At 54.4% G+C, this 11,215-nt stretch overlaps 2 protein-coding genes across 2 annotated transcripts in view; one reads left to right on the top strand and one right to left on the bottom strand.

Annotated features, from left to right (window-relative positions):
* Position 1: 1 nt before the first annotated feature.
* Positions 2-1,909, top strand: ENHO (energy homeostasis associated). Its single transcript, XM_017892090.1, has 2 exons — positions 2-176; positions 1,095-1,909. Exon 2 carries the CDS (start codon positions 1,256-1,258, stop codon positions 1,484-1,486), a length of 231 nt encoding a protein of 76 aa, XP_017747579.1. The 5' UTR covers positions 2-176; positions 1,095-1,255; the 3' UTR covers positions 1,487-1,909.
* Positions 1,910-1,965: 56 nt separating this feature from the next.
* The window catches only part of DNAI1 (dynein axonemal intermediate chain 1), a 64,409-nt gene continuing 55,159 nt past the window's right edge, over positions 1,966-11,215 (bottom strand). Inside the window, exons 14-20 of the mRNA XM_017892074.1 lie at positions 10,864-10,953; positions 10,639-10,726; positions 9,873-9,952; positions 8,514-8,662; positions 8,317-8,416; positions 5,577-5,762; positions 1,966-2,293 (exon numbers count right to left, since the gene is read on the bottom strand). Coding sequence (XP_017747563.1) covers positions 2,195-2,293; positions 5,577-5,762; positions 8,317-8,416; positions 8,514-8,662; positions 9,873-9,952; positions 10,639-10,726; positions 10,864-10,953 — 792 coding nt within the window. The 3' untranslated portion in view covers positions 1,966-2,194. The remainder of the gene's footprint in view (positions 2,294-5,576; positions 5,763-8,316; positions 8,417-8,513; positions 8,663-9,872; positions 9,953-10,638; positions 10,727-10,863; positions 10,954-11,215) is intronic.

Raw genomic sequence — 11,215 nt, 5'->3', positions numbered from 1 at the left:
GGCGGGAGCGGCCGGCGGAGGCTGCGCGGCCGAGGGGAGGGCCGGGGGAGCGGACGTCGCCTTTGCTGGTCTCCCATCTCCCGCCGCCCCCCGCCCGCAGGCTCCCGAGTCTTAGTCGGCGCCGAGCATCCCGCTGCCCCGGACCCTCCCGCGGGCGCGCACCAGGCTCAACTCAGGTAAGAAGGGCCTCCCGCCACGGGCACGGGGGCCAAGAACATGCGACCCGAAGATGGTGATAAAGAGACAGAGACACACTGCCGCGGAGAGAGACGAACACAAAGACAGAGACACGGGAATCACCAAAAAGACCCCACGGAGAAGGGGAGAGGGATACGTCCATGGTAACAGAGGGGGATACAGCCTGGAAGAGAGAGACGGAGAGACACAGAGACTGATGCAGAGATACACAGAGACACACTGGTAGAGAAACGAGACAGAGGAGACACACTCAGAGATGGGGACACACGGAGAGGCAGCCACACACACACAGAGGTGGGTGTGCAGAGGCACAGGCACACATCCAACGGAGGGACAGTGAGACATCAGACACACACACCTGACCCAGAGAGAGCCCCACACAGAGGCACACAGTCGTGGACGCACAGAGCCTGCACATGCCTGCCAGGGCCTCCACAAAGTTCCCTCTGTGCAAGCTGGCGCCTCAGGAGGTCTCCTGGTCGGGCTGGCTGGAGTCCTGGGAGAGAGGAGGCGCCCAGGCCACACCAGAGCTGCTTACAACCCCCATCCTCTTGGGCGGGGGGCTGCCTGGATCCCACCCACCAAAAGACGGCTTTTGAGGGCTGCAAGCTTGGTGGGTAGGGCCAGGGCATGCCCACCAGGTCTAAGGAGAATGAGATGACGGCTGCCTACTTCAGCTTCCCCACGCTGGCTACACACTCATTCAGGTGCCCAGAACCAGGCCTGCGGATGGGGGTGCTGGCTCTGTGGGGTATTTAAGCCTGTTGGGACCCAAAGTCTTTCACCAGGGAGGCCAGAAATGTGGGAGGGAGGCTGTCTTCCCTACCTCTCTCCTCCTAGGCCTCACCCCACTCTCCCTCCTCACCACCCTCTCCTTTACTCTGTACCCCCAACAGGCTCAGGACTGCAGGTAGACATCTCCACTGCCCAGGAATCACTGAACGTGCAGACAGCACAGCCTCCTCAGAAGGCCGGCCATACCAGAGTCCTGCCTCGGCATGGGCCTCGCCATCGAGGCAGCTCCACTGTCTGTGCTGGTCTGAGGGTGCTGCCCGTCATGGGGGCAGCCATCTCCCAGGGGGCCCTCATCGCCATCGTCTGCAACGGTCTCGTAGGCTTCTTGCTGCTGCTGCTCTGGGTCATCCTCTGCTGGGCCTGCCATTCTCGCTCTGCTGACGTTGACTCTCTCTCTGAATCCAGTCCCAACTCCAGCCCTGGCCCCTGTCCTGAGAAGGCCCCACCACCCCAGAAGCCCAGCCATGAAGGCAGCTACCTGCTGCAGCCCTGAAGGCCCCTGGCCTATCCTGGAGCCTAGGACCTAAGTCCACCTCACCTAGAGCCTGGAATTAGGATCCCAGAGTTCAGCCAGCCTGGGGTCCAGAACTCAAGAGTCTGCCTGCTTGGAGCTGGACCCAGTGGCCCAAAGTCTAGCAAGCCTGGCTCCAATAGGAGCTCAGTGGCCCTAAGGAGATGGGCCTAGGGTGGAGGCTTATGAGTTGGTGCTAGAGCCAGGGCCATCTGGACTATGCTCCATTCCAAGGGCCAAGGGTCAGGGGCTGGGTCCACTCTTTCCCTAGGCTGAGCACCTCTAGGCCCTGTAGGTTGGGGAAGCAAACTGGAACCCATGGCAATAATAGGAGGGTGTCCAGGCTGGGCCCCTCCCCTGGTCCTCCCACTGTTTGCTGGATAATAAATGGAACTATGGCTCTACCCTGAGATTTTCTTCTCTTCCTGAGGGCCCCATGGTAGCAAAATTAAAGCTGTGGGGTGGGTTTCTAGACAGGTTTATTTGTGCAAAGTTAGAGGGGTAATGGTGGTTGAAGACCAAGTCCTGGAGTAAGGTGCTGGGACCTTAAGGAGCAGAATAAGAAGGGAAGATGCTGGGACCTGATCAGGAGTGGGATCACATGCTGGGTGCTAAGGCTGGACTGGGTACCAGGGTTAAGCCCTAGGAGTACTGGATTCAAGCGATGGGACAGAGGCTGAGGCTGGGCCCTCAGGTCTTGATTTTCACTTCCCTCACCAGATTCAGCAGTTTGTCCAGTTTCGCAATCTCCACAGCTGGACCCTTCTGCACCTCCTGCCCCTTCTTTTCCTGGGGAGAGGGAAAGTATGCATGGGGGAGGAATGGTGGGTCCCCCGTCTCGGGGTCGCAGCGCCACCTCCTCTGCCCAGCCTGTCCAGCTGTGCCCTACCCCTCCCCTGCCCAATAAATTCTGGATCCCTGCCTCCCCTCTCCCTGACATGATCATTCCCCGACTCAGGTTAGGTGACACAGGGGCTCAGCTGACAGCCTACAAAAAGGAGTCCAGCTCTGGCTTGGACATGGGGTCTCAATGCTTGTGGGAGTGGGAAAAGGCATCCATTCCCTGAACCTCAGGGGAACAGCCTTCCAGGCCAGGGAGATCCAGCTCTGTGAAGGCTGGGGGCTGACTGCTGGCACCATCCTTACCATGGGAAGGTCCCTGGCCCAGTCCTATCGAGGAGCTAATGGGTATGTGTTTGGGGAGGGAGGGGCTGTGGACAGAGCCTCAGGGGCCCTCATCTAGTCCTCTCACCTGATGCCTTCAGGTCAGGTTGGCAGTGGGTGCCATTTGGGGCGAGACCTGCTGTGTCAGACATACCCAGGGTTGGGAAGAGTGTCAAGAGACCCATAAGGGCAGAGGGAATAGTCCATGTGACTCCAGGTGTTGTTGGCTGAGGCTGTCCCTTAGAAGACCAGATGCTGAGTTTATGACCCATCACCCTCCCTGCAAAGCACTCTAATCCTTCCATTATGAGTTGGACACTGGAGTGCCACCCACAGGTCCCGAGAACTCCTTGGCAGACCAGCACCAGTCCCACCCTCCCTACTGTCCAGGCTGGGGGGTGAGGGCTACGCTGGGACAGGCTGGGCAGTTGCCATTTCCCCATTTCCTGCCTTCGCTCTGCTTCTGGGCCTCCATCTTCTCAGCCACCTGTGCCCACTGCTTACTGACACCTACCCTAGCCTTGCCTTGGTCTGGCCAGGGCTGTAAAGGGGATGGGGCAGGGGTGAGTGCAGGACCAATAGGCTCCCTGGCTCCTTTTTGGCTGCTGACACCATGGTGTGACCCCGTACCTGCTCCCAAATTTTCTCCCCTATCACTTTGCAGCTCAGTGCCTTTTTGCCACTACCTGGCTCACCTCTACCCTCTCCAGGCAGAGGACAAAAAGCTCTTTTTCTCTCTCTTCCCTCTCTCCTTCCTAAATTAAACTTGGGTTCTCTTCTTGGCTTCACCCCATCCCCTGGGAGTTAGGGGACCTGGTTTTAGTTGCAGCTCTGTCGTTAACTCCCTGTATGACTTTGGGCAAGGCCTTTGCCTTTCTGAGCTTCGGTTTCCCATCGAAACTGAAGACAGTCTTTGGCCTTGGACACTTTGGGCTCTTGACACCCATCATGGGAACTCCCTGGGCAGGGAGGTCCAGACCTTTGTGGGGAAGCCCTTTGGAAAGGGCAGGGAGTCTGCAGCTCACAGAGGAAGGGCAGTAGGGATGCCCAGAGGATTTCGTTTTGCATGAATCACTTGACTGATAGGGTCAGATGGCAATTTCACAGGAACTTCTAATCCATTCAAGTACCCACCAACCCCCACCCATCCCTGCTCAGGTCCTCAGAGACGTAGGCCCCCAGATACACAGAATCCAGCTCTCCCAGCCATGACTGACCCCTCTCTGAGGGGAACTGAAACTGTGGGAGATCCTTACCTCCCGATCAGAGTGGGCAGGCAGGCTCCCACCCATGTCTACCACCCTCATGGTGTCATGGCTGTACTCCTCCCCCTAAGAATGACCATCATCCCTCCTGAAGGGTTGTCCAACTCTGCCAGCTTCAACCTGGGTCTCTCTCCGCAGAAAATTAAGAACACATTTTATCTATTCCACAAATTATGCCGCCTCCTTCCTCTTCCTTAAGGCCAACTAGCTGGGCTCAGCAAAGAGATTCAGACCACGCCTGACTCCCTCCCTCCCATCAAGCCCACCGCAGCCTCTGGGCCACAGCTGCAGGCGCTTAGCAGCCTTCTAAGTATTTATAGCCAAGTCCGCCCCCTCCCTCAGCTGGCTACAATTACAGGGCCGGCCACACTCCTAGCCCTTGCCTCCCTGGCCATGGTGGGGAACAGACCAAGCCAGCACCAGAGGGATGGCACAGCAGTCCCTTCCTTGGTAGGAGCACAGTGCAGGGAAGTCAGTAGTCGAAAGACACAGGCCCCTGCCACTGTCTCAAACTTCAGTAAATGCCTCAAATTGCGAGGAGGGATGGTCATCAGGGCAAGCTGGCCCAGTCCTGATCCTGGCCCAGAACCTGGCAAAAAGCAAAGAGCCATCTCTACTCTTAGCACACAAATGGGCAGGACCGGGCTCTGGGTTCTTTGTTTGCTTGTTTGTTTTTTGAGACTGAGTCTTGCTCTGTCGCCCAGGCTGGAGTGCAGTGGCGAGATCTCAGCTCACTGGAAGCTCCGCCTCCCAGGTTCACTCTGTTCTCCTGCCTCAGCCTCCCGAGTAGCTGGGACTACAGGCGCCCGCCACCACGCCCGGTCAATTTTTTGTAATTTTAGTAGAGACGGGGTTTCAACGTGTTCACCAGGATGGTCTTGATCTCCTGACCTCGTGATCCACCTGCCTCGGCCTCCCTAAGTGCTGGGATTACAGGCTTGAGCCACTGCGCCCGGCCCCGGCTCTGGGTTCTTGGGCTCAGGATTCTAAGGCCTGGGCTGCAAAGCCCGGGTTCATAAGTCTGGATCTGGACTCAGATCTAGAGTTTAAGGTCATCGCTCTGGGCTCCAGACCTGTATTTGGGGTCCTTAGGCTGTGGGCAGGGTCTCCTCATCACTGGAGACCCTAGAAACAGGAACCAGAGCTCAGAAGGAGGGCTGCATAGCTGCTGACCTAGCTACCCTCCTCACAGCTCATTTCCTTCCTTTCTGTGTAGACCCACAGCTCCCAGTTCAGGGACCACTGGGGTTGAAGCCCTGTGAAAGCCCAGCCAATGAGGCAGTGGCTCAGCCCCAAGCCCCCTGCCTGGGTGACCTGTCCTACCCACAGCATTTCCACTGGGAAGAAATCAATGATACCTCCACATTTGCCTCCGCAGGCTTCAGATCCACCTGCTCACTGGATGTCTCCACCTGGGAGAGTCACCTGGGGCCCCACAGGTAACTCAAATGCAGCATGTCAAACTGCTATTTTCTCACAAACCTCCTGCTTCTACTGTGAGTCTCATTCAGGCAATGACACCATCCTTACCCTGAGTCTCCCAAGCCAGAAACCGGGGGGTCACCCCGGCTCCTCCCTTCTGTCATCCCCACCCTCCTGGAGACTTTATCTCTTGCAGCAGCCCAAAGTCCCAGAGCCTGTACCTTTGGCATCTTGCGCAAATTGGGTGAGAGCTTGAGGCAGATGATATGCCCACGGTCATCGCCCACAATGATGATGGGGTGGATGGGATTGAACTGCACGTGGGTGATCTTGTTCTTCTTTTTGGCCGCCACAGGCTGGTTGCAGATGGCCTCATACTTGTTGATGGCCAAGTCAAACACGTGGGCCTGTGAAGAGGTCGGTGTCAACACACTCAGGGGTAAGAGGCCTGTCTTCCACCTCAGAGGAATCAGTCCCTGGACTTTCTGGGGAAAGACTGTAGAAGGCTAATGGCTGCAGCACACTGGAGCTGGAGGTGGAGGGAGGGGAATTCTGTGTCTCTGTCTGTGTTTTTCTTATGGTTGAAAGAGTGAGAATAAAAAAGTTGAGGAGAAATTTTAAATCTATGGAGAATTAACAATAATAGCAGCTACAGGCTGGGAGTGGTGGCGCACTGATGCCTGTAATCCCAGCACTTTGGGAGGCCAAGGTGGGTGGATTACCTGAGGTCAGGAGTTCGAGACCAGGCTGGCCAACATGGTGAAACCCTGTCTCTTTATCAGAAATACAAAAAATTAGCTGAGCATGGTGGCCCATGCCTGTAGTTCCAGCTACTAGGGAGGCTGAGATGGGAGAATCACTTGAACCTGGGAGGCAGAGGTTACAGTGAGCCAAAATGGAGCCACTGTACTCTAGCCTGGGCAACAGTGAGATCTTGTCTCAAAAACAAGAAAGAAAAAAGAAAAGAAAACAGCAGCTACCATTTGTTGAACACTTACTATGTACTGGACTCTGGGCAAGCACATCACACGGTTGCATCATCTCATTATGCTCTTCACAACCACTCTACAAGGTAGTTCTGTCACTATCTTCATTTTATAACAGAGGAGTTAGAGGCTAACTTGCTAGTAAGTGGCAGAGCCAGGGCTTACACCAGTTAATATATGTAAAGTGCAAAGGCAGTGCTTGACATACCAGTGCTCAATCAATGTTGGATGCTACCTTCACCACACCCTCAGACCAAACCGCTATCAACTCTCGCCTGGACAACTGTGGCAGCCTCTTAACTGGTCTCCCCACTTCCACTCTTGCCTTGCTACAGTCCATCCTCCATACAGTGGCAGGCTTACCTTTAAAACACTTAAAATCCTCCCACAGTCTCCCTTGGCACTATAAATAAAATCCAGATCCCTCATTCTAGCCCACCTCCCCACTCTCACCTCATGTTCTCGCCCCTTGCTTACTATACCCTAGCCACACTTGCCTTCCTGTTCCTTAAACCCCACGCTGGTTCCCACCTCAGGGCGTCTGCCCCAGCTGCTCCCTCACCATGGGCTGCTCCCCTGCCCTATCTCCACATGGCTGCCTCCTTCTTGCTAGTGAACTCGCAGCAGGAGTGTCACCTCTTCAAAGAAGCCTTTCCTGACCGCTGTATCCAAGAGACCACCCAGTCCTTTTCTTTTTTCTCTTTCTTTTTCGTTACCTGGTCTCTATGAACCTATCTTTCTTCTTTTAATGTAACAACTTTATTGAGACATAATTCACATAACTATAAAATTCACTCATGTAAAGTATAAAATTCTTGGTGTTAGTATATTCACAGTTATGCAACCTTCGCTACAACCGATTTTAGAACATTTTCACCACCCTAGGCCACACAAATTGACTTTCCATCTCTACACATTTGCCTGTTTTGGATGTATTATATAAATGGAATTATACAGTATGGGATCTTTTGTGACTGACTTTTTACACTAAGCATGTTGTCAAGGTTCCTCTATGTTGTAGCATGTATCAGCACGTCATTCCTTGTCCTTGCTGACATAATCCCCAAGGAGAGGCTATATTTTGTTTATCCATTCAGCAGCTGATGGACACTGGGCTGTTGCCACTCTTACTGTTATGAGTAATGCTGCCATGAACATTTATGTTTACGTATTACAGTCTTTTATTAATAATTCTCTGCCTAGCACTTAACACTGGGAATTTTGTTGTTGCTCTTTGTATCTTTCCCTTCACTAGAACATAAGCTCCCCTTCACTAGAACATAAGCTCCGCAAGAGCAGGTATCTAAGTCCAGCCTGGAGCTGGGCACCGTCGTTGGCCCTTAGTAGTCATTTGTTCCAGGAAGAGATGACTGACGGACTTGAGGATGGTGCCTTCATCGCTGCATTCTTTCCTTGGGGCAGCCAGTGCTTCTCGGTTTATATCAAAGCCCATAGGGAAAACGGGTTTGCATCCAAGAATATGCTCACAAGATGTTTGTTTCTGAGCTCTCATCAGTTCTCGGTGTTGAATAGCCCCCTCCCATTCCACCCCACTGAAGTTCCCTCAGAATCAGCTTGCACACTTCCAGGGGTGGAGACTTCACTACCTTATAGATACTGTTCAGTCACTGATCAACTCTGGCTCATACATTTTTCCTTAGATGGAGCTGGGTCCTGCTACCCTGTAGCTCCCCACCATAGAGCAGAGGAAATAACTGCTTGATGGAATCTCATCCCCCAGAGTGCTTTCTCCTCCAAGGTGAACAGCCCCATTCCCTCCCTGAGGCCTCATGGGATGAATGATTCCTCTTTCAGCTGTACCCTGGATGGCTTGCCCCTTGAGAATACACAGTCCTTATGTCCCACCTTCTCCTTCCTGACCTAGGCATGGGGTGGGTTGTCCATCAGGAAGCCCCTGAGATACCACACCTGATCTCCAGTAGGGACTCAGTGAGGTCAGGACACTGGCACTCACCTTCCCATCTGTGGTGACTGCTGCGAACACAGTAGAAGAGTATGGCGCCCAGGCCACATCACCCACGGCTGAGTTCAGGTCATAGATGAACATCGGAGTCCTGCAGAGGTGAAGGGTGGAAAGCCCATGGCACAGAGGGCTCACAGTGCCATAGCCCAGGGGAGGGCCCAGGACAGGGCCAGGAACAGGCCCCTCACTTGATGGTGTGGTCCCAGATCTTCACTGTCCAGTCGGAGCTGCAGGACATGAAGACCTTGGTGTGGTATGGGTTCCAGGACACAGCGTCCACTGCCATGTTGTGGGCGTCATAGGTGTCGAGGAATTGGCTGGAGTAGGATTTAGAGCACTGGTGTGGGAGGGAACAGGGGTCAGAAGTGAGAGAAAGGTCAGCAGCCACCACTTCCCTGGGGGCCTGGAGGATCAGAGCCTTAGACTCCTCTCCTGTCCTTACACCACGCCGCATTCCAGCTGAACTGGGGCCAAGCTCCTGGCTGCCCTTCCCACCCTCAGCACACCCTGGGGGAAAGGAAGGGCTTGAGGGCCTGGGGTTCAGGATGGGCAGGGGAGCCTTCCTGCAGGATGAAGGAAAGGGCTGTAGTGCCCTGACCCCAGAGGATTCCAGGCCACGCAGAAAAATCCTTCTCTCCTTAAGAGAGGGCAGAGCAGGTCTCAGGCCCTGGGTGAGGTGTGGTCTGGCATTCATCCAGGCCAAGGCCTGTGGACAGACAGAGCCCTGGGTCCACCTGCAGCCCAGACATCATCCTTGCAACAGTGATAACATCCCACCTTGTCCAGGCAAGAGCAGGTGCAGAGCCAGAAGCTGACTTGGATCTCCAGATATCCTATTCAGTTTTTTGCCCTGACCAGCGTGCCCCTTTCTCCCTCCCTCCAGGAGACAGCGTGACTGAGTAGTCTCTCGTTACTCTGGCCTCTCTTGGGCTGCCAGTGGGGGGGTGAAGAGGGGGTGGGGACTTCTTTTGCATTCAGACCAGCTCTGGCTGGGCCTCAGGGGCTCCCAAGAGGCTGCCTGTAATTAACATTCTGAGTCTCTGAGCCTAAGAAAAGCTTGCAGCAGAGCTATTTCTGGATGGATGGAGGTTCAGAAGGACGTTCATCTACTACCACCGAGACCTTGTAGAAACTGACCATGAGGTTCCATCCTGCTGGCTGGGATGTACCCAGTATTCAGAGATAATTCTGGCCTTCAAAGCTCAGCTCAAGTACAAATCTCCTCCAGGAAGTTTTCCCAAAATGTTCTAACTCCTCCGACTAGAATTCCCCCTTCTACCTCAACTCCCAGGAAAGGAGGGAGGGCCCGGAGGAAAAGATGCTGGGCTGGGCTAAAGTCACCCTCTAGATTTTCCATCCCCTTTCCTGCATTTAGGCCTTATTCTTGTCACCCAAGCAGGTCAAGAAATACATTCTCTTCCCTCAAGAGTCCTTCTAGAACTGATGGGAACTAAAATCCATCAAAATAGGATCTGTTGAGAACTCTAAGCTCCCCAGGTGCTCAGGCCTAAGTGGCCCTCTACGGAGCTGGCACAGGGCAGCCTCACCTTGTAGATTTTTCCCTCCTCTGTGCCCACTAGGAACATGTAGTCAATCTCTTTGTGGAAGTCAAAGGCAGTGCCACAACCTTGGGAGAAGAGGGAGGGGCAGGCTTAGCCCAATTCCAAGAGGGAGGCTCCCAGCGCCTCCCCTACACAGCAGAGGAGCTCAGCCCAGGCACTCTCAGTGCAGGACTCAGCGCAGGACAGACTGAACTTGGGCCCCTGTAAGGGCTGGGACCAGGCCAGGCAAACAGAAACCAGCCCTCTGGCCTGCTTGTCCCAGGCAGTTAGGATTCTGCAAACGGCCAGGGGTTCTGCAGACAGGAGTGGGGGCCTGGGTAAACAAGGCAGGGATTGAGTTAAACAGGGTCAGGGTCAGGGTAAACAGGGACAGGGTCTGCAAACAGGGACATGGTCTGTGCCAACAGGGATATAGTCTGCATAAACAGGGTAGGAATTGAGTAAATAGGGATAGGATCTGGGTAAACAGGGGCCTGATCTGCATAAACAGGGCTGGATCTGCATAACAGCACCTGATCTGCATAAACAGGAACAGGGTCTGCAAACACAGGGATGGGAACTGCATAAACAGGGAGGGTCTACAAACAGCCAAGGGCTCAGCAGACAGGGCCAGGCCTTCCCATTACCTCCTGTTGGCTTTGGCACAGGTTGGGGAGGGAGCACTCAGTCAGGGAAAGGGCCATTGTCACTGACCCTCACTGGGCCTGAATGTCCTGGCCAGGCCTGGAGGTGAGGGGACTGGGGCTCCTACCCACTGTGTGCAGCTGCAACCCCTCAGGAACTTCCGTGGTGCTGCCTTCCACCTTCAGCTTGATAACATCTACGTGAACCAGCTCGCTCTGTAGCCACAGACAGAGGGATGTGAGGGGAGGGCACGTGGGTTGGGTTAGATGAGCAAGGCTGGGGGGTGCCCTTTGCTATTTAGCTTCCCGCCTCCCCAGTCATCCCAGCATGACCCTCTCTGGGAAACAGGCACCTTCACGAGAGTCCAAGACACAATCCTGCCGTCAGATGACACAGAGAAGAAGTTAAGGTTTTGGTCCATGTCATCCTTCTGCCACTTGACCTGAAACATCCCAAAACGTGAGCTCTGGGACCCTGCTAGGGTGTTGAGTTAGGGCTGTAAGCAGAGCAGGACTCCCCCAAGCACCCATCTGAGGCTCAGAAGCAAGTTCTGGGAGCCCATTTCCCAGAATCCCATGATTGGTCCTTTCTCCCTCCTTCCATCCATCTCTGTCTCTTATTCCTTTCTCATTCCTTTCTTGACCATCCTGGAGCAATAGTGCCAGTCAAAGCACTGCCTTAATTTACTGGCTTCGCAGTGGAGG

The sequence above is a fragment of the Rhinopithecus bieti genome, unplaced genomic scaffold (assembly GCF_001698545.2).
Source record: "Rhinopithecus bieti isolate Rb0 unplaced genomic scaffold, ASM169854v2 scaffold_22042, whole genome shotgun sequence".
In the NCBI taxonomy this organism is placed as follows: domain Eukaryota; kingdom Metazoa; phylum Chordata; class Mammalia; order Primates; family Cercopithecidae; genus Rhinopithecus; species Rhinopithecus bieti.
Note: the sequence above shows the minus strand (reverse complement) of the source record. Positions and strands in the feature narration are given on the sequence as shown.